We start from the raw sequence: 22,626 nt of genomic DNA on the forward strand, positions 1-22,626 counted from the left end.
ATATTTCATTAATTATTAGTTCTTTACTTTATGGTTTTGTACATGCATTCATTTCTAGCATCTTAATAAAATAGTTTTTTTATCTAATTTTTAAAGGTTTTATTTTTTGATAGGTTTATTAGGTTTAATTTCCTGATAATTTACTCTCCTCCATGTCATCCAAGATGTTCATGTCTTTCTTTCTTCAGTGGTAAAGAAATGAAGGAAAACATTCCAGGATTTTTCTCCATATAGTGGACTTCACTGGGGTTCAACGGGTTGAAGGTCCAAATGTCAGTTTCAGTGCAGCTTCAAAGAGCTCTACATGATCCCAGACGAGGAATAAGAGTCTCATCTAGAGAAACCATCGGACATTTACTAAAAAAAATACAAATTTATACGCTTTTTAACCACAAATGCTCGTCTTGCACTGCTCTGTGATGCTCCACGCATGACGTAATCATGTTGGAAAGGCGGAAGTACCGCGGTAGGGCGAAAAACTCCATCTCATTTTCTCCTCCAACTTCAATATCGTTTGACATCGTTGTTTTATCTTTTTTTGTAAAGGCCGTTTGACTTAATCTTTGATCGCTCACTTTGTAAACACTGGATCAGTACTTCTGCCTACGTCACGTGTGATTTCCAACATGATTACGTCATGCGTGGAGCGTCACAGAAAACGCTGTACTTATTCAAACACCAGATCTTTATTTACAATTGCATTGCAAACAAGCAGAAACGTTACAGAGCAGTGCAAGACGAGCATTTGTGGTTAAAAAGTATATAATGATTATTTTTTTTTAGTAAATGTCCGATGGTTTCTCTAGATGAGACTCTTATTCCTCGTCTGGGATCATGTAGAGCTCTTTGAAGCTGCACTGAAACTGACATTTGGACCTTCAACCCGTTGAACCCCAGTGAAGTCCACTATATGGAGAAAAATCCTGGAATGTTTTCCTAATTTCTTTTCAACTGAAGAAAGAAACATGAACATCTTGGATGAGTAAATGATCAGGACATTTTAATTCTGAACTGAACTAAACCTTTAAAAACATGTTCTGGCATTGTAGTGTCAGTCAGTGCAGGTGATCCTGTCGCTCTGAACATCATACATGTGATCAGTCAGTCTGTGAAATTTGGCTCCAAATATATTTGTGTTTTGGTGGAGATTATCTTTCTTGCAGTTGGAGTTAATCCAGGTAACCACGCTGGTCTTGGTCAACTGGCAAGTAAAGTTTTATTCAAAACCAGTTTTCACTTGCATTCGGTGTTTGGTGAGTGTTAATCTCACATTCTTTGGTCTACTTTCGCTTTTTAAAGTGCTTTATAAATTAATTTAACTTTGGTTAGTTATGAAATACTAAATATGAATACTGAAATAAATCAAATTCCAGCTAACAGGGAACGTTCTGACAACGTTCTTCCAGTAACGTTAATAGAACATTTGCTCAAAGTTTTAATAATGTTCTCAAAATGTTATCATTAATGGGCGTTTTAGTTTTTAAATGTTTCTACTTGTTTCAGAACGTTCAGAGAACATGCAAAAGTAACGTTCCCATAATGTTTGAAAAATGACGTTCACACAACCATGAAAAAACTTTTTAAAATGTTAAAAAAACTGGATGTTTTGAATGTTCAGAAATAACATTTTCATGGGAACGTAAGCAAAAACGTTCTTCTTGGGTTGTTTGTTTTCATGCAGTGCAGTTTTTAACTTCTGTGTTTGTGTTTCTTCTCAGTCTGAAGTCACGTCTCCGTCCGATGGTGAGGACCGAACGCCTGGACGTCTGCAGGCCGTCTGGCCTCCGCCCAAAGAGGATGGCGAGGAGAAGGTCGGACTGCGTTACACTGAAGCAGGTGAGCTTCATTTTCTCTTACGACCACAAACTCTTACACTGTCAACAAATGAATCAACTGTATGAAGTTAACCGTATTGTGGGTAAAAGTTGCATCTGCACTTTCAACAATCACTGGGATCAGATCAAACATACCAGAGTCAAAAGTTTATTTAAGAAATGAACACTTTTATTCATCAAGGACGCATTAAACTGATCAAAAGTGACAGTAAAGACATTTATAATGTTACAAAAGATTCTATTTCAAATAAATGTTCTATTCATCAAAGAATCCTGACGAATAAAATGTATCGCAGTTTCAACACTGATCATAATAATCATAAATGTGCTCTATGTTTTGCGGTGTCATGTGATGCTGTTAATCAAATGCAAAGCAGCATCCTCGTTTGACCACAGAACAGCTGAACACAGGCAGTTGATTTACAAATTACACAAAGCCTGTTAATCGCTTCTGACTCGTAACAAAACCAGCCGCACTGGTACATCCAGCTCTGACCTTAATGGTGAAGAACTCCAACTAGGGCAGTTCAAACTCCAGTGGAGTCTGACAGATGGGTGTGAAGTCCAGACGTGCGTGAGCTTCAGATAACATCTAAGTGCTCGACTGAACGTGTAAAACATGCATGCATTCATTAAGTTATGAATGATCTGAGCGTTCTGAAACAAGTAGCAGCTTAGATGAATTATTTTTGCAGTTTGTGTAGGTCAAGTCAGCTTTATTTCTACAGCGCTTTATGCAATACAGATCGTTTCAAAGCAGCTTTACGGTGATAAATAGGAGAATAACTTGAGGTTATGAATCAAGTTGTGGTTCTGCTGATACAGTAGTGTCATTATTGAGTGTGTCTGTTGTTTTGTGGTCCTCAGAGCACCAGGCCGCCCTCCTGCAGCTGAAGAGAGAGTGTAAAGAGGAGCTGGAGAAACTGCATGTAAGTGTCGCTCCGTTCTCATCAGAGCTGCAGTACTGAGAGACAACACTAGATGTCATGAGAGACGGTGTAATCGAGCCCCGTTCGGCCTCCAGATCTGAGCGTCAGTAACAGATTTCCTCTTTAAGAAAAACGTACGGCTGTTTCTGAGTGGGTTATTGTAGTTAGCTAAAACTAAAAGCATTTAAAATAATTGTTACTTGAAATAAAATAAACTTGAACTGAAATATACACAATTTTACACACAATATTTTTGTAATTCTGGCTAAATTATATTATATATTACATATATTATATATTCTAGATATCTATAATAATAAATAATATAATGAAATAAGTGATTCATATTTTTAATCTAATATAAATATTATATTAAATTGTATTAATGTAAGAAAATATTTTTATTTCACATATTATATATAATATATACATAATAAATATATACAAATTGTTTATATATATATAAACACACACCTTGAGCTAGTTTCTTGCTGAAATAACATAAATAAATAACATTTCTTAATTTCATTTAGTTTAACTTGTACCAAAATAATTAAACCTGAAATAAATATATAAAACGATAGTCATAAAAACTAATACAAATGACAAAAACGCACAATATTTGATGTATACATATAATATATATTATTAAATATATAATTATATTACATTAATTAATTTCTTCCTGAAATAAAAATAACATACATAAATAAAATATCTTAGCATTTCTTAATGTCATTTAGTTTAACTTGTACCAAAATAATTAAACCTGAAATAAAAAACTATATAGACATATTAAAAAAAACTAATACAAATGACAAAAACATACAATATTTGATATATACATATGATATATACCATTTATTTTTCATATATATATATATATATATATATATATATATATATATATATATATATATATATATATATATTAATTTCTTCCTAAAATAAAAAAATGACATAAAATAAAAATAAATACCAATTCTTTTTTTTTTCTCATTTATTTTGTCAAAATATCTAAAACTGGAAAAAATATATAGACTAGGTTAAATAAAACTAATACAAATGACAAAAACGCACAACAAAATGACTGAAAATGGAAAATATATATATGAAAGCTATTGTAATATCTCAGTGATGGTATAATTATTTATTCTAAATTATTATTTTTCCTTAAGCATAACATGACTGATGAATAATTTACAATAAGACCAGGAATGTATTAAGAAAACAGTAAATTCTCCATGTCATAGTGATTGTAAGGTAATGGGTAACCAGATGCTGATTTAATCTCACTCTCCTGCAGTCTCTAAATTCATTCAGCATTCAGTTTTTCTCCTGCTGTCAGTTTAGCACTAAATGCAGATTTACTTCAAGGATTGATGCGCCAAGATATGAAGACAGCTCCCAGCAGTCCATTTGCAGTCTGGACAATATGACGTTTTATCATTTTTGAAAGTATATAAAACCATCAAGAGCCGATGTGGAAAATCAGTGACGTAGACGCAGTACTGCTTTACGAGCACAACGTCACGTGTGCTTTATGATCGACCCTGAAAGCCAAACTCTCTCTCAGGTTCAACACTTCTGCTCTGGGAGCTGTTTTGCATTGTAATAATAGTTCATGATTTTTTGCATTTTTAATCAAATAAATGCAGCTTTGGTGAGCAGAAAAGACTTCTTTCAAAAAACATAAAAAATTTTTAATTATTACAGACTGGCAGTGTATTATATATATATATATTGATTTTGTCATCACATTGAGCCTGTCTGCCAGAGAGGACATCTCGTTTTCATAAGCACCCTTGCCCGTTGCTGCAGGTTAATGTATTTCCAGTGTTTAATGTGGTGACCTTTGACTGTAAACAGTGATATTGAATGTGAGGGCAGCATGAAGGGAAGCCATGATGTTCTGATGGACTCCAGATGCTCCTGGCTGCTCCTCGTATGAAAAAAGATGATGGTTTACTGCTGAACGTGTCTCGAGATCTCATCTGTAAAGCTGCGGTCGGAGCTGTCGCGTTCGCTCAGGAAAACCCTCCATTATTTCTGACTGAAGAAAGAGTCTGAATGTGCCGCTCTGATCCAGCGGCTATACTCACACAAACAGTCAGCGTACTGACTGGAATCATTTCAGATGTTACGTGTGATTTGCTGTTTTTGTATTTTGGTCATTTTTAGGTAAATTCTGAATTTCACTTAACTAATAACTTACTACACAGCAAAATCCCCAGAGTTAAATCAGCTCTGCTCAGAGTACATATGGTCCCTCTCTAAATGGTGTTAAAATAACACTGAAGCAGAGTTAAATTGAATGAGATAATTAAGCAATTAATTAAGTAATGATTGAGCATTAGTGATGAACACCTGCTGTTAACAAGCAGAATCACTGAAGAAATAAGAAAAAACAAGAACTGCAAGTGACTTGTCACAGCCTTATTAATTGCTAATATAACCAAATATACTCTGAGCAGAGTTGATTTAACCCTGGGGATTTTGCTGTGTAGATTTGTACATTTTCTGAAGGATATATATCATATCACTAACATACTTTTTTACATGTGTATGAATCCAGGCGGATTTCGAGCTACGGCTTTTCCAGGTCCGAGGCGAGCATGCAGAGGTCGTGGCCCGTTTGGAGTCTGTCATCGACAGGATGCAGCAGGATCAGGCGTGTAGCTCTGTACGGGAGCGCGGTGAGCTGCAGGAGGTGTGTGTCTCCACCGAAGACGACCTGCCGCCCAAAAGCTTCCGCAATGTGTGCGTCCAGACCGACCGCGAGACCTTCATCAAAACCCCCGAGGGTGAAGAAACAAGACCAGCGCTGAACACCAGCTCCAACCTCCCCAAAAAACTAAACCTGGACTCCATCAGTGTGAGTTTGGGTGTGAGCCCAGGAGCTCCTCCTCCACCTCCTCCTCTTCCAGGTAGCTCCGCCCCCCTTATTCCTCCTCCCCCTCCTCCACCTTTACCTGGGCTTGCACCTGCCCCGCCCCCACCTCCTCCTCTCCCAGGAGCTCCTCCTCCTGCTCCGCCCCTTCCCGGTGCATATGCTCCGCCCCCACCACCACCCCTCCCTGGAGCTCCTCCTCCTGCTCCACCCCCACCTGGTCTACCTGGAGCCCCGCCTCCTCCTCCACCCATGCCGGGCTTTGGCGGCCCACCTCCGCCTCCCACTCTCGGCTGGTCTGGATTCGGACAGGCGGCTGAGAAAGCGCCACGTAAGCCCGCGGTGGAACCGGCCTGTCCCATGAAACCGCTTTACTGGAACCGCATTCAGATTCAGGACAACAAGTAAGTCCTCTACACCCAGAAATGATCATTCTTTTTTTTTTTTGCCATACAGTGAGAGTCATTGAGTTTTAATGATATTTGGTTTCCAACATTCTTCAAAATATCTGCATTTGTGTTCCACAGGAAAAAGTCATGATGGTTTGGAAATTACCCTGTTCGCTCAAAAAACTTTGCATTCTTTTGCAAAGGTTTTGCGTTCCTCCGAGAAACTTTGCATTTACTCGCAAAACTATTGCGTTCCCCCAAGAAACTATTGCGTTTCCCTGAGAAACTTTTGCGTTCCCCCGAGAAACTTTGCGTTCACTTGCAAAACTGTTGCATTTCCCTGAGAAACTTTTGCGTTCCCCTGAGAAACTTTGTGTTCACTTGCAAAACTGTTGCATTTCCCTGAGAAACTTTTGCGTTCCCCTGAGAAACTTTGTGTTCTCTCGCAAAACTATTGCGTTCTCCCAAGAAACTTTGCGTTCACTTGCAAAACTTTTGCGTTCCCCCGAGAAACTTTGCGTTCACTTGCAAAACTGTTGCGTTTCCCTGAGAAACTTTTGCGTTCCCCGAGAAACTTTGCGTTCACTCGCAAAATTGTTGCGTTCTCCCGAGAAACTTTGCGTTCACTTGCAAAACTGTTGCGTTTCCCTGAGAAACTTTTGCGTTCCCCCGAGAAACTTTGCGTTCACTCGCAAAATTGTTGCGTTCTCCCGAGAAACTTTGCGTTCACTTGCAAAACTGTTGCGTTTCCCTGAGAAACTTTTGCGTTCCCCCGAGAAACTTTGCGTTCACTCGCAAAACTGTTGCGTTTCCCTGAGAAACTTTTGCGTTCCCCCGAGAAACTTTGCGTTCACTCGCAAAACTGTTGCGTTTCCCTGAGAAACTTTTGCGGTCCCCCGAGAAACTTTGCGTTCACTCGCAAAACTGTTGCGTTTCCCTGAGAAACTTTTGCGTTCCCCCGAGAAACTTTGCGTTCACTTGCAAAAGTGTTGCGTTTCCCTGAGAAACTTTTGCGTTCCCCTGAGAAACTTTGCGTTCACTCGCAAAACTATTGCGTTTCCCCGAGAAACTTTGCGTTCACTTGCAAAACTGTTGCGTTTCCCTGAGAAACTTTTGCGTTCCCCCGAGAAACTTTGCGTTCACTTGCAAAAGTGTTGCGTTTCCCTGAGAAACTTTTGCGTTCCCCTGAGAAACTTTGCGTTCACTCGCAAAACTGTTGCGTTCTCCCGAGAAACTTTGCGTTCACTTGCAAAACTTTTGCGTTTCCCTGAGAAACTTGTGCGTTCCCCTGAGAAACTTTGCGTTCACTCGCAAAACTATTGCGTTTCCCTGAGAAACTTTTGCGTTCCCCCGAGAAACTTTGCGTTCACTTGCAAAACTATTGCGTTTCCCTGAGAAACTTTTGCATTTACTCGCAAAACTATTGCGTTTCCCTGAGAAACTTTTGCGTTCCCCCAAGAAACTTTTGCGTTCCCCCAAGAAACTTTGCGTTCACTCGCAAAACTATTGCGTTTCCCTGAGAAACTTTTGCGTTCCCCCGAGAAACTTTGCGTTCACTTGCAAAACTGTTGCGTTTCCCTGAGAAACTTTTGCGTTCCCCAGAGAAACTTTGCGTTCACTCGCAAAACTGTTGCGTTCTCCCGAGAAACTTTGCATTCACTCGCAAAACTATTGCGTTCCCCCAAGAAACTATTGCATTTCCCTGAGAAACTTTGCGTTCTCTCGCAAAACTATTGCATTTCCCTGAGAAACTTTGCGTTCTCTCGCAAAACTATTGCATTCTCCCGAGAAACTTTTGCGTTCCCCCAAGAAACTTTTGCATTTACTCGCAAAACTATTGCGTTTCCCTGAGAAACTTTTGCGTTCCCCCGAGAAACTTTGCGTTCACTTGCAAAACTGTTGTGTTTCCCTGAGAAACTTTGCGTTCTCTCGCAAAACTATTGCATTCTCCCGAGAAACTTTTGCGTTCCCCCAAGAAACTTTTGCATTTACTCGCAAAACTATTGCGTTTCCCTGAGAAACTTTTGCGTTCCCCCGAGAAACTTTGCGTTCACTCGCAAAACTATTGCGTTTCCCTGAGAAACTTTGCGTTCTCTCGCAAAACTATTGCATTCTCCCGAGAAACTTTTGCGTTCCCCCTAGAAACTTTTGCATTTACTCGCAAAACTATTGCGTTTCCCTGAGAAACTTTTGCGTTCCCCCGAGAAACTTTGCGTTCACTTGCAAAACTGTTGCGTTTCCCTGAGAAACTTTTGTGTTCTCCCAAGAAACTTTGCAAAATGCAAAACTTTTGCGAACAAACGCAAAGTTTCTTGGGGGAACGCAAAAGCATTGACTTATGCTATTTCCTGCCGTCTTATATTTTTTCTATCACCATGTCCCTTTAGGAACTCCGTACTATTTGAACTTTTTAATGCTATTTGCACTTAGTGCAAAATGTCTGCCAAATATAAACGTTTCTGGGCTTAAAGTTGCAGTTTAATTACTCAAACGCATTCAGACAGATGTCTTTGTCCATCTGCATTAAACTTATTATAAGTGTTACCACAAATATCATATTTACTAGCAATGCCAAGGTCATGGGTTCAATTCAAAATGCATGAACTGATCGCATACATACTTAGAATGCAATGGAAGTCAGTTTGGATAAAAGCATCTGCCAAATGCATAAATGTAGTTTTAGTCAGTATCATTAATTTCTACTCGAAGACTCGCGCACACACTCAGTGCTCCAGTGCTGTGTGAATGCATCTGCACGCCTGTGTCACGGGCTCAGGAGCTTCCGCTGCGCGTTCAAGTGTTTATATGAGCAGCTTTATGGGCCTGTGTTACTGTTCAAGGGATTAGAGAAGGATGTACAGTGATTCTTCACCGCACGCGCCTGCAGCTCTACTGAGGCAGTAAATGTTACAGTGGTGCTGGTAAATTACATCATTACAGTCGCGCTGCTCAGCCGTGACATCTGTGGCTGCTACTGCATTTCTGTGTTTTATCAAACATTTTGATTGTTTGATAGCAGACCAGTTCTGTGAGCTCGAAAATACTGGCGAGCCAGAGTCATTTTTCTATCGTTAATATACTACTGTAGTTATTGAACAAACAAGTTCTGTGCCTCTAATGATTAAAGAACTTTCTAAGAATAGTAGTAAAAAACGTTTTCTCCCAAGATTTCATTCATCAGTTATGTATAATATTCCACGAATTATGTTCTAAGAACATGCTAACAACATGCTAATTCATGCTAGCAATGTGCTAAAACATGTTACCAATGTGCTAAAACATGCTAGCAACATGCTTAATCATACTAGCAACATGCTATTTCATGTTAGCAATGTGTTAAAACATGTTAAGAAAGTGTTAAATCGTTAACAATTTGGTAAGACATCCAAAAACATGATAACATGATAATTCATGTTTACCAATGTGCTAAAACATGCTAGCAGCATGATAAATCATGCTATCAACATGCTAATTCATGTTTACAATGTGCTAATTCATGCTACCAACATGTTAATTCATGTTACCAATGTGTTAAACATGTTAGCAACGTTCTAGTTCATAACAACAAGGTTAAAACTGCTAGCAACATGCTAATTCATGCTAACAATGTGGTAAACATGTTAGCAGCATGCTAAATAATGGTAGCAATGCAATAAATCATCTTAGCAGTGTGTTAATTCATGCTAGCAACATGTTAATTCATGTTACCAATGTGTGCTAAAACATGTTAGCAACATGCTAATTCATGCTAACAATGTGGTAAACATGTTAACAGCATGTTAATTAATGCTAGCAACACGTTAATTCATGCTAGCATTGTGCTAATTCATGCTAGGAACATGTTAATTCATGCTACCAATGTGTTAAACCTGCTAGCAAAATGCTAATTCATCCTAACAATGTGGTAAACATGTTAGCAGAATGCTAAATAATGGTAGCAATGCAATAAATCATGCTAGCAGTGTGCTAATTCATGCTAGCAACATGTTAATTCATGCTGCCAATGTGTTAAAACATGTTAGCAACATTCTAATTCATAGTAACAAGGTTAAAACCTGTTAGCAAAATGCTGATTAATGCTAACAATTTGGTAAACATGTTATCAGCATGCTAAATAATCATTGCAATGCGATAAATCACACTAGCAACATGTTAAAACATGCTAGCAGCATGCACAATGTTAGCAATGAGATAATTCATACTCGCAATGTACTAAAACATGCTACAAAAGACATGCTAACAACATGATAAAACTTTCGAACTTTGTCAAGCCAACATAAAAGTTTGTCCCAACAAAGTTTCTGGTTGTCACAATGTTTTCTGCTAACATCACAAAAACATTCAGCAAACATTAATGACATCATAAGGATGTTCCTATGTTTGTTCTAAGAACGTCACCTCTCAACATTACGAGAATGTTTATCAAATAATAATAGGCTTTATGCCGAACGGCTGCTGGGATATATATCCTCTTATCAGGCTGTATTGCCCGAAATAAGTTTTTTTCCCTCAGGATAAAGGAGTGGAAACTCAGACTCTTTAAAGTCTCCCTCGGCCTGTTTGTGTTGCTCGTGTTTCTCAGCAACAGCAGAAACCAAATAATTCTCATCCTCGATACTGGAGTCTGAGAGAGTCGTTCAGAGATACTTCAGTCTCAGTGTCTTCAGTTTTATGGAGTTACAGCAAAAACCTCAAAGTAGAAATAAACTAATGCTGTATGCCTTTTCACATCTGTTCCTCCATCAGTGTTATTTTAAGAGAGCTTGACCCATGTTCTCAAACACTGACCGATGTGTGTGTGTGTGTTTTACAGTAATAACACACTCTGGAATTCACTGGAAGAGCCCGATATCATAAACACCAAAGAATTTGAGGATCTGTTCTCTAAAGCTGCCGTACAAGCCAAGAAGAAACCGCTGTCAGACACGTACGAGAAGAAGAACAAAGCCAAAAAGGTGCGTCACAGCCATGACAAATAATGAGATTGATATCTTTGCTGTTTGTACATAACAGTCAGAAGATTTCTGTAAACTTCCTGTAAAGATGCTTTGTGTGTTAGCATGAATACATAGAGTGTTTATAGCTTGTACTTAAAGGTGCCCTCGAATGAAAAATTGAATTTACCTCGACATAGTTAAATAACAAGAGTTCAGTACATGGAAATGACATACAGTGAGTCTCAAACTCCATTGTTTCCTCCTTCTTATATAAATCTCATTTGTTTAAAAGACCTCAGAAGAACAGGCGAATCTCAACATAACACCGACTGTTACGTAACAGTCGGTGTCATTAATATGTACGCCCCCAATATTTGCATATGCCAGCTCATGTTCAAGGCATTAGACAAGGGCAGCCAGTATTAACGTCTGGATCTGTGCACAGCTGAATCATCAGACTAGGTAAGCAAGCAAGAACAATAGCGAAAAATGGCAGATGGAGAATAACTGACATGAATCCATGATAACATGATATTTTTAGTGATATTTGTAAATTGTCTTTCTAAATGTTTCGTTAGCATGTTGCTAATGTACTGTTAAATGTGGTTAAAGTTACCATCGTTTCTTACTGTATTCAAGGAGACAAGAGCCGTCGCTATTTTCATTATTAAACACTTGCAGTCTGTATAATTCATAAACACAACTTCATTCTTTATAAATCTCTCCAACAGTGTAGCATTAGCCGCTAGCCACGGAGCACTATCAAACTCATTCAGAATCAATGTAAACAATATAACAGTATACAATACTCACATAATCCGACGCATGCATGACGAACACTTTGTAAAGATCCATTTGAGGGTTATATTAGCTGTGTGAACTTTGTTTATGCACTGTTTAAGGCAAGCGCGAGCTCTGTGGGCGTGGAGCACGAGAATTAAAGGGCCAGTAGCCCTGAATCGGCTCATTTATAATGATGCCCCAAAATAGGCAGTTAAAAAAATGAATTTAAAAAAATCTATGGGGTATTTTGAGCTGAAACTTCACAGACACATTCAGGGGACACCTTAGACTTATATTACATCTTTTTAAAAAAAGTTCTAGGGCACCTTTAAATGAAGCCACATCATTTTCACCACTAGAGGGCGTTTCAGGCTCATTCTGTGTCTCACTACCAAACCCAATAACCTCAAAGTCATGAAAGGGTAGTTGTGCTGGTCTTTTCTTCTCTATTGTGCCCTATATACAAGTGAAACGTCTTCGCAAACAAGAACAAATGTAGGACGGGGCCTTCTTCCAAAATCAAATGATCTGAGCTATTAATATTTCATATTAATTGTAGAGCTTTAACTCAACTGACTATAAATATCATGAAACGTAAGTTTCGCTGGTCTTTTCTTCTCTATTGTGTCGTATATACGAGTGAAACGCTTCGCAAACAAGAACAAATGTAGGGCGGGGCTTGATTTTGTCTGTGGAATTGATTGGATGGTTGTGGTTTGCTATTGGTGGATCTCATGTGAGTGACAGGTTGCCCCGCCCTCGTCATCAGAGAAGAGAAAAGATGCAACGCGCAATAGGGCGGAATAAGTCCCGCCTTCTAAATAAGAGCCAATCGCCGACTGGTAAATGTCATGATTCGAGTGTTTAGAAACAAAAGTTGTTGTCAGATTTCATTGCTGATTTCAAATATGAAATTTAATCGAAAGCTTGAGAATTTGATGTTTCCGCATTCAATGAGATTGGAGCTGCACCTGCATGCCCGAGAGGAGTTTCTAAGATAATATTATCAATTGAGCCTGAGCTTTTTTTGGTCTGAGAGTTTGTATGGAGTGTACAAATGATTTTGAGTTTTACTGTTCGAGTACATGTTGAATAAACCGGCTTTATTCAAGTCAGATATTTTGGTGGGATCAGGTAGAAATGACTCTTTCAGCAGTGTCTGCAGTGTGTTTTCTCTGTACAGTGCAGTTGTGAGTGTAATGACTGATTGTGCAGGTCAGCACTGGTCTGGCGTCCAAGAAGACCCAAAACAGTCCAGACACACCTGATCAATCAGCTGGGGCTCCACGTCGCCGGAGTGTGTGTGTGTGTGTGTGTGTGTGTGTGGTCACTCTGGGCTTCTGCTACATGAGCATCAGACATCGCTCCTGTCGAGTCTTTGCTGGTCTGTTTCAACAAACTTAATTCTGCTCCTCACTCTAGCTTACAGGAACATTCTCAGAACTTTGTTTAACTTTTAAGGTTCTCTCGAAGTTATGAACAAACCTTCTTCCAGTAACATTAATCCAATGTTTGTTCAAAGTTATCTGGTCTTTTATAATGTTCTCAAAATGTTAGCACAAAAATACATCGTACACTGCCCTCCAAAAGTTTGGAAACGCCCTAGAAAAGTAGGGTTTTGGACAATATTGGCATGAATCCTTTTTAATTTGTGATAATTTTGCACTGATAAGGGACAACACAAACTACAAAAACATATTTTTTATATAAACAGTTTATACATAGAAAAAAACTCACATTTGATTAATCAAAATATCCAGCATTAGCAGCTATCTGACCTAAACTGGGCTCTGATTGGTTCATTGTATTCTAAACTTAATTGTCAATCTATTGTTGAAGCTATTAAGGTGTGCTGACCCAAAGATCTTTTACAAACCTGGGCCAAGATTAATCCAGTGACCAACATCACAGCTGGCAAAGGGGCATGTCTGATTTTGACATGCATATATTGCCATTATTATGTAATCAAAATGAAAATTATTATTGCTGGTCTTCAATGATAATGTCAAGTTACTTTAATGTATTTGCACCAAAAAATGATAAGGATTTATGCTGATATCATCCAAAACCACACTTTACCAGGGGTGTTTCCAAACTTTTGGAGGGCAGTGTACATGCAACTTTTGTTTTCTGAAATGCTTTAGTTGGACATTTGTCTAACATTTTTTAAATGTTACTACTTGTTTCAAAATGTTAAGAGAACATTCAAAAGTAACGTTCCCACAGTGTTTGAAGAAGTGTTGGAACCGCTTCAGATCCTTCGAATGAGACGTTAAACCGAGGTCCTGACTCTCTGTGGCAGCGTTAATGTGTTGACGAATAATGAAAATTATTCGTCAATGACATTTTTGAATGTTTTGAGTTTTGAACGACTACAACTATGACTAAATTACAAAAAAAAAATAACGAGACTGCTTCAGAGCGGGTCACAGTCAATGAATAGCGCACATTTATGTCAAACAATTGCTTATGAACTAATGTTGATGACTTATAATGTTTACTATACGATGTTTATATGGTAATATGTTTTAGACGGTTGTAAGAAAGCATATTTTATCACCTGAATGAGCAGCCTGCTACAGTGCAGAGTGCAGACATTTCAAAATAAGAGTCATGGTGTATTTTGGGCTCATTTATAGTTAAAAATCACACACTTATAGCCTACGTTTTTTTTCCTGGTCATTATTGTTATTTTGTTGACACAATATACTGTATTTAATTTGAATTTAATTTTCCATTTAATTCATAAACTATAGCTTCTGCCATAGGAAGGAAACACTAAGAATATTATTTGACACATTATTCAATATAGATTTTATAAGAATCAGAATTATTATAGTTAACTAAACCTAAAACCATAAAAAGCTTCATACTTGATAAAAAATGTTATTTCATCTTGTTTCTGAGCTTAGCTTAATTTGATGTACTAAAATATCTAAAACAGAAAAAAAACTATATAGACATCTAAAAGCCAGAACTAAAAGACATAAACACAAAAAAATTGTAGCTAAAATTACAATAAAAGCAGAAAAACTAAAAAATCTAATCAAAAATTTTAAAACCTAGGCTACCCTAGACCATGACAAGTACTGAATTGAGCTCTCTTTCGTGTCTTTTTGCACTTGAACAGTCAAAAACACTTTTAAATTTTAAATTTACTAAAATTAGGGTTGGGAATCGTAAGAAATTTTCCGGTTCTGCCTAACGATTCCGATTCCGGTTCCGTTAAAATAATTAAACAACTAATAAAAAATGGTAGCAAGGGAAAAATGCACAATACTCGACTCAAACAGTCCTTTTTGTGTTTATTATTCTTGTAAAATGAATTTAACAGACTGCTAATCTCATATTCGCTAACACTTTACAATGAGGTTCATTAGTTAACATAAGTTAACTTCATTAACATGAACTAATAATGAACTGCTATAAGACTATGACTAAAACTAAATCAAAATTTGCTGTCAAAATACACACTGCTCTGTGGTCATTAAAAATCCCAGGATATCCTTCGAAAAAGAGTAGTTTAACCCCGGCACCCTGGCCAAATTTGCAAAAAAGTGGCAAAAAAATTAATAAAGTCTCCAACATGGATTCTTGTTTCACTGTTTTGGACTTCATTACCCATACTCACCTCCTGGACTCATTATCCCATTCATTGCACCCAGCTGTTTTGTGTTTGTTCGTTAGTGTCTGTCTATTTAGTCTCAGTTGTTTCTGTCCTTGGTTGTGGTTTGTTGTTTATGTTACGTGCACTTTTGTTTCTCTAGCTTTCTGTTATTGGACTGTTTTGTGGAGTTTAACCTTTACCTGTGTTCTGGATTATGTGCTTGGAGTTTCCTGTAATAAACATCGCTGCACTTGGTTCTTACCATCTTGTTCTTGTGTGCACCGTGACAGAAAGACAATATAGACATATTTTTTATTTAAAAACTAATAAAAAATGGCAAAAACACCCTACAAAATTACTAAAACGTGATTTACATCCAGGAATTTATTCATTAAATGTGTTTCCATTGTAGTTTATGCGCATGTTTTCTTCTTGAATAATAGAAAATAGCCGCCTCTATTGAGCGCATATGTTTTGGTATTTCCATCCAGTGTTTATTATGCAATATCCCAAAATTTGCATAAAAATATGTGAATGAGTTTTCGAGAGAAATGCCAGTAAATAAATGCACTTGGTTAGTTGTGATGTGAATCTCATCCATCACCCGTCACTGGCACAGTCTTTATAGAGTATGAGTGTGAGAGGATCTCTCGTGATCGCAGGTATCTGTTGTTCAGACGTCTGATCCTCACAGCTGAAGCGTATCTGAAATGCAGAATTGCACAAATAATGACTAACTGCATGAGGTTGAGTCAGTGTTGCTGTGTTGAGCTGGTCGTGACGCTCAAACAAACAGAGCAACGGTTTAAAAGCTCCAGTGTTTACAGCTGTTTACTTAGTTCATTCTGCAAGAAAGTATTAGAGCATCCAAAACATCTCCAACATCACCTTTAACCATTGAATCACTACAGTTTCCCATAGATGAACTTCATTTTGCAGTGAGAGCTGCAGGCTTTTCTGATTTTTAACACAAAAGTAATGTTATTTCAAGTGAATTAGCATTAATGCATTTTTATGAGCGAGTATCCAGCTATGCTCTGCATTTCTAAGTGAAATCACTGATTCGTTATGAAGCGACAGTGAAAAGGTTAATAGATGCTGGAACTCTCTTGTTTTGGCAGAACGATGCAAATTTTCTGAAAGAATGGCTAAACACAAGCGACACGTTTGCAGATCCATCATTTATGTGTGTGTTTACACGTTCTGAATCACCCTTCTGAGAATCCGGCCTCCAGGAAAGCCAGACGAGTCTGGAGTCGATGTCCTGACGGTGCAATACAGCAGGATCCGACGGGCCGATAGCGAGCGTCAGGTGTGTCGGGACGTGATCGATACTGCTGCTGTCTCACATGTGGCGTCGCGTCTGAGAGCTCAGAGTGATGACAGCGCAGGCGTGTTTGCCTTCACGTGTGCAACAGGCTCTGTGAGCTGATGATCAGCATTAGCTAATTAACAGAAGTGGGGTTTTTCAAACGTTAAAGTGAATATGAATTCATCAATTAAAGAAATGCTTTATATGTAAGAAATATTTTACATACAATTAAACAAATATATAAAAATACTTTAAAAAACGCCTCTGATTGGCCGTGGCGTTCAAGAAATCAATGTTTGTGATCGGCTGCATTGCTCAAGGCTGCAAAACACGTTGTAAATAGAAACCTTTGACGCTCTCCAGAGCACAGACACAGATTAATCATTAAGGCTGCATTTATTTCATAATAAATACAAAAAAAACAATAATATTGTGAAAAATTATGTTCTATTTTAATATACTTTAAAATATAATTTATTCCTGTGATCAAAGCTGAATTTTCAGCATCATTACTCCAGTCTTCAGTGTCACATGATCCTTCAGAAATCATTCTAATATGCTGATTTATTATCAATGTTGGAAACAGTTGTGCTGCTTAATATTATTTTATAACCTGTGATACTTTTTCAGGATTCTTTGATGAATAAAAGGTAAAAAATATCAGCATTTATTTAAAATAGAAATCTTTTGTAACAATATACACTACTGTTAAAAAGTTTGGGTCAGTCATTTTTCTTATTTTTTTTTTGAAAGAAATTAATACTTTTATTCAGCACGGATGTGTTAAATTGATAAAAAGTGATAGTAAAGATTTATATTGTTAGAAAAGATTTATATTTTAAATAAATTAACTTCTTATTCATCAAAGAATCCTGAAAAAAGTATCAGAGATTATAAAATAATATTAAGCAGCAAAACTGTTTCCAACATTGATAATAAATCATCATATCAGAATGATTTCTGAAGGATCATGTGACACTGAAGACTGGAGTAATGATGCTGAAAATTCAGCTTTGATCACAGGAATAAATTACACTTTACTGTATATTCACATAGAAAACCATAATTTTAAATTGTAATAATTTTTCACAATATGACTGTTTTTTCTGTATTTATTATGAAATAAATGCAGCCTTAATGAGCATAAGAGACTTCAAAAACATTAAAAATAGTAGTGTTTCCAAACTTTTGACTGGAAGTGATATATATATATATATATATATATATATATATATATATGTGTGTGTGTGTGTGTGTGTGTGTGTGTGTGAGTAAATTTAAAATATTTATTATTTAATATATTTAAAGTATTTTTATATATTTTTTTATATATATATACGTAAAATATTTCTTACATTTACATATAAAAAAATATATATATTAATGTTTATTTTTATGTTTATATAAAAAACAATTCTTACATTTCCATTTATAAGGATACACAGTACAGTCCAAAAGTTTGGAACCACTAAGATTTTTAATATTTTTAAAAGAAGTTTCGTCTGCTCACCAAGGCTACATTTATTTAATTAAAAATACAGTAAAAACAGTAATATTGTGAAATATTATTACAATTTAAAATAACTGTGTACTATTTAAATATATTTGACAAAGTAATTTATTCCTGTGATCAAAGCTGAATTTTCAGCATCATTACTCCAGTCTTCAGTGTCACATGATCCTTCAGAAATCATTCTAATATGCTGATCTGCTGCTCAATAAACATTTATGATTATTTTCAATGTTGAAAACAGTTGTGTACTTTTTTTTTCAGGATTCCTTGATGAATAGAAAGTTCAAAAGAACAGCATTTATCTGAAATACAAAGCTTCTGTAGCATTATACACTACCGTTCAAAAGTTTGGGGTCAGTAAGAATTTTTATTTGTTATTTTTTTGAAAAGAAATTAAAGAAATGAATACTTTTATTCAGCAAGGATGCATTAAATCAATCAAAAGTGGCAGTAAAGACATTTATAATGTTACAAAAGATTAGATTTCAGATAAACACTGTTCTTTTGAACTTTCTATTCATCAAATAATCCTGAAAAAAAATACTGTACACAAATATTTTGTACAATTGTACACATTAAATGTTTCTTGAGCAGCAGATCATCATATCAGAATGATTTCTGAAGGATCATGTGACACTGAAGACTGGAGTAATGATGCTGAAAATTCAGCTTTGATCACAGGAATAAATTACTTTGTCAAATATATTTAAATAGTACACAGTTATTTTAAATTGTAATAATATTTCACAATATTACTGTTTTTACTGTATTTTTAATTAAATAAATGTAGCCTTGGTGAGCAGACGAAACTTCTTTTAAAAACATTAAAAATCTTAGTGGTTCCAAACTTTTGGACTGTACTGTATATATATATATATATATATATAATATTATTTTAATTTACATATATGTTTGATCAATTAAATGTGCACAATTAAAATATTTTATTATTTTGTATATTTTAAGTATTTTTTAAACATTTTAAATATTTCCTACAGTTTTATATACATAATAAATTTTAGAAAGTTTTTTTTATTATTATTATTATTATTATTATTATTATTATTTTAGCGTCCGAGTCTGTTGGGAGAGGTGAGGAAATCTGTGAGTGTGTGTGTGTTTTAATCTGTGCACATATTATGTAAATCAAATGCTGGTGTGTGTGTTTGTGCCGGACACATGTAGATAATATGGAAATCACGCCCTTCAAAGTGTGCGGAAAGCCGTCTATCAGCAGCGCAGCTCTCCCAAAAACAATCAATTGGGAATCAGCGGAGGGCAGGGTCAAACACGACGGCTAATTTGTGTCATGTGTTCGGATGCATCCGCTGCACGGATTCTCGGCGCCTTTTCTCGCTCCTGATTATCATATCAAAGCGCGGCGGGATGACATGAAGGGGGCGGAGCCTCCGTCATCTCCGTCTCCTCACTGGACGAGCTCTAATGACTAACATGTGGCGTCAGCCGAGCTTTCAGGAGAACATGTGTCCGAATATTTGTGCGTATAAGACGTCAGAATACTACTGGAGTCAGGAGCCGTGTGTGTGTGTGTGTGTGTGTGTGTGTGTGTGTGTGTGTGTGTGTGTGTGTGTGTGTGTGTGTGTGTGTGTGTGTGCTGTTGTAATATTCAATTTCACTATTTTAAATATTCATTATCACCTGTTGAGTTCATTCTACTAAAAAACTGCAGAAATTACTCCAACTTTATTTATTTATTTATTTTGCATATTTATTTATCTATTAATTAGTTAATTAATTGTTTATTTATTTTTCTTCTTCTCTCTTCCTTTCGGCCCTTTCTGCTGCGTGTTCTGGAGTTTCTCTCGTCTCGTGACGTTCCTCTAGCTCCGTGAAGTATGTAAACATCACACGGCCAGATGAATCATTATTAATATGTGACTTGAGCTGTAATAATGCTGCTTAAACAAACTGACATTTGAATTGTTTCTGACTTTAAGCCTTTAATGCTTTGTTTATTGGTCGTCTATTCTGGGAAGCGCTCGACGGCCGACTGAACACGGATGTGGATCGAGTTTAAAATTCCAGAATTCATAAACTTCAGCTCATGGAACAATGTAATATTAATGTTTATTGCAGTGGATAGTTGCTCTGAAGAAAGGTGATTTAACCGGCCTGAGTGTTTCAGAAACTGCTGATCTACTGGGATTTTCAACCATCTCCAGGGTTTACAGAGAAAATAATGTCCTGTTGATGCCAGAGGAGAATGAACAGACTGGTTCAGCTGATACTCACATAAGCACTGAAGATTGGAAAACGTTCCCTGTTCCGATGAGTCTTTATTTCTACTGCATCATTCAGATGGAAGAGTCAGAATTTGGTGTAAACAACATGAAAGCATGGATCATCCTGTCTTGTAATAGTGTGAGGATGTTTTCTTCGCACACTTTGGGCCTCTTAGTACCAATTGAGCATCTTTTGAGTATTGAGTATTGTTGCTGAACATGTCCAGTCTACCCATCTTCACATCATCTCAAACTTGATGTGCAGCCCACAAATCTGCATCAACTGATAATATGGAGGAAAATCTCTGAGGTTTATTTCACTTCAGAATGAAAATGTCCTGACAATTTACTCACATCCATGTCATCCAAGATGTTCATGTCAGTGGAAAAGAAATGAAGGTTTTTGAGGAAAACATTCCAGGATTTTTCTCCATATAGTGGACTTCACTGGGGTTCAACGGGTTGAAGGTCCAAATGTCAGTTTCAGTGCAGCTTCAAAGAGCTCTACATGATCCCAGACGAGGAATAAGAGTCTCATCTAGAGAAACCATCGGCCATTTTCTAAACAAAAATAAAGATTATATACTTTTTAACCACAAATGCTCGTCTTGCACTGTAACGTTTCTGCTTGTTTGCAATGCAATTGTAAATAAAGATCTGGTGTTTGAATAAGTACAGCGTTTTCTGTGACGCTCCACGCATGACGTAATCATGTTGGAAAGATCACGCGTGACTTGCTTGTTTGCAATGCAATTCTTTATTTACAATTGCATTGCAAACAAGCAGAAACGTTACAGAGCAAGACGAGCATTTGTGGTTAAAAAGTATATAATTTTTTTATTTTTTTCAGAAAATGTCCGATGGTTTCTCTAGATGAGACTCTTATTCCTCGTCTGGGATCATGTAGAGCTCTTTGAAGCTGCACTGAAACTGACATTTGGACCTTCAACCCGTTGAACCCCAGTGAAGTCCACTATATGGAGAAAAATCCTGGAATGTTTCCCTCAAAAACCTTCATTTCTTTTCCACTGAAGGAACAAAGACATGAACATCTTGGATGAGTAAATTATCAGGAAATTAATAAATTAAATCAGGAAATTAATGAAAGTAACCTAATCCTTTAAGTTCACATTCACACATATCTCTCAATAATGTTTAATCAGATGATTGTGGAGTGATACGAGAGAGCGGTTCTGTCTGTATCTCTGATCACATGAGTAATGAACGCTCACTTCACCTGCCGTAACGCAATACTCACTTCTAAAGCCCCGTCGCGCTGGTTCCCACTGAACGCCGCAGTAGCTTAACGACCGCAGTGCCGTCGCTACCTAATGAAGAAGACCGAAACATTAAGTTTTAGAGCGGGTCTTTACCGTGCCAACACTGTTGTGGCCTTTATGAGGGAATTCAGTCATTAGTAATTGTGACCATGTGTAGGTACAAATAAAAATCCTGTGAATTTATAGTTCGTTATAAAATCTCCTCTGTGCTCGTCCAGACCTCAATGATGCCCTTTTATGGTGCCGTTTTCTCACAGCGAGGTCCTGATTGTGACAGCATCACATGTGAGCGTTTGAAGCTCGTTTTGATGTTTCTGCTTGTTATAGATGAAGGCACATGACGTGACTCCTGAAACAGAGCTTTATCACGACAGCATCTTTTGTTTCTTGCAGATCATCAAGCTGCTGGATGGCAAACGCTCTCAGGCCGTGGGAATATTAATATCCAGCCTCCACCTGGAGATGAAGGACATTCAGCATGGTGAGATCTCCAACACCTTCTCATTATTACTGTTGTTGAACCACAGATCATCGCTCTCGTGAACCATACGTCACAGATGGGCCATCTACTTCTCTCTGTTTCTGCATCTATTTTCCGGTTGGATGTTTGAGAGGTGTGTGAGTGTGTTTGTGTGTGTGTGTGTGTGCAGTTGTCCGAGCGCCTGCATGTCTGATCCTGCTGGCAGGTTGATTTGTTTGTTGTAGCCGGTGACTGTCTCCACAGCGCCAACACGAGCAACACCTCCTTAATGATCTGAGAGTGTCACACACACACACACACACACTCTAACACTTTATTTGATATATATGGTACAAGTAGAACTTTAGAATGGAATATTTTAATTTTGCAAAAATAATGACAAAGCATGAAATTGCTTTGAATGAAAATAGATTTAAAAAGGAGCAAT

The 22,626-nt window shown here is 37.1% G+C and overlaps 1 protein-coding gene across 3 annotated transcripts in view; it reads left to right on the plus strand.

Moving 5' to 3' along the window:
* The window catches only part of LOC125269226 (formin-1), a 77,573-nt gene that overhangs the window by 21,347 nt on the left and 33,600 nt on the right, over positions 1–22,626 (plus strand). For all 3 annotated transcript variants that reach the window (XM_048192095.1, XM_048192096.1, XM_048192098.1), the window contains 5 exons: positions 1,719–1,836; positions 2,703–2,764; positions 5,340–6,058; positions 10,857–10,998; positions 22,112–22,199. In XM_048192095.1, the coding sequence (XP_048048052.1) occupies positions 1,719–1,836; positions 2,703–2,764; positions 5,340–6,058; positions 10,857–10,998; positions 22,112–22,199 (1,129 nt within the window). The remainder of the gene's footprint in view (positions 1–1,718; positions 1,837–2,702; positions 2,765–5,339; positions 6,059–10,856; positions 10,999–22,111; positions 22,200–22,626) is intronic.

Source organism: Megalobrama amblycephala, linkage group LG5 (assembly GCF_018812025.1).
Source record: "Megalobrama amblycephala isolate DHTTF-2021 linkage group LG5, ASM1881202v1, whole genome shotgun sequence".
In the NCBI taxonomy this organism is placed as follows: Eukaryota; Metazoa; Chordata; class Actinopteri; order Cypriniformes; family Xenocyprididae; genus Megalobrama; species Megalobrama amblycephala.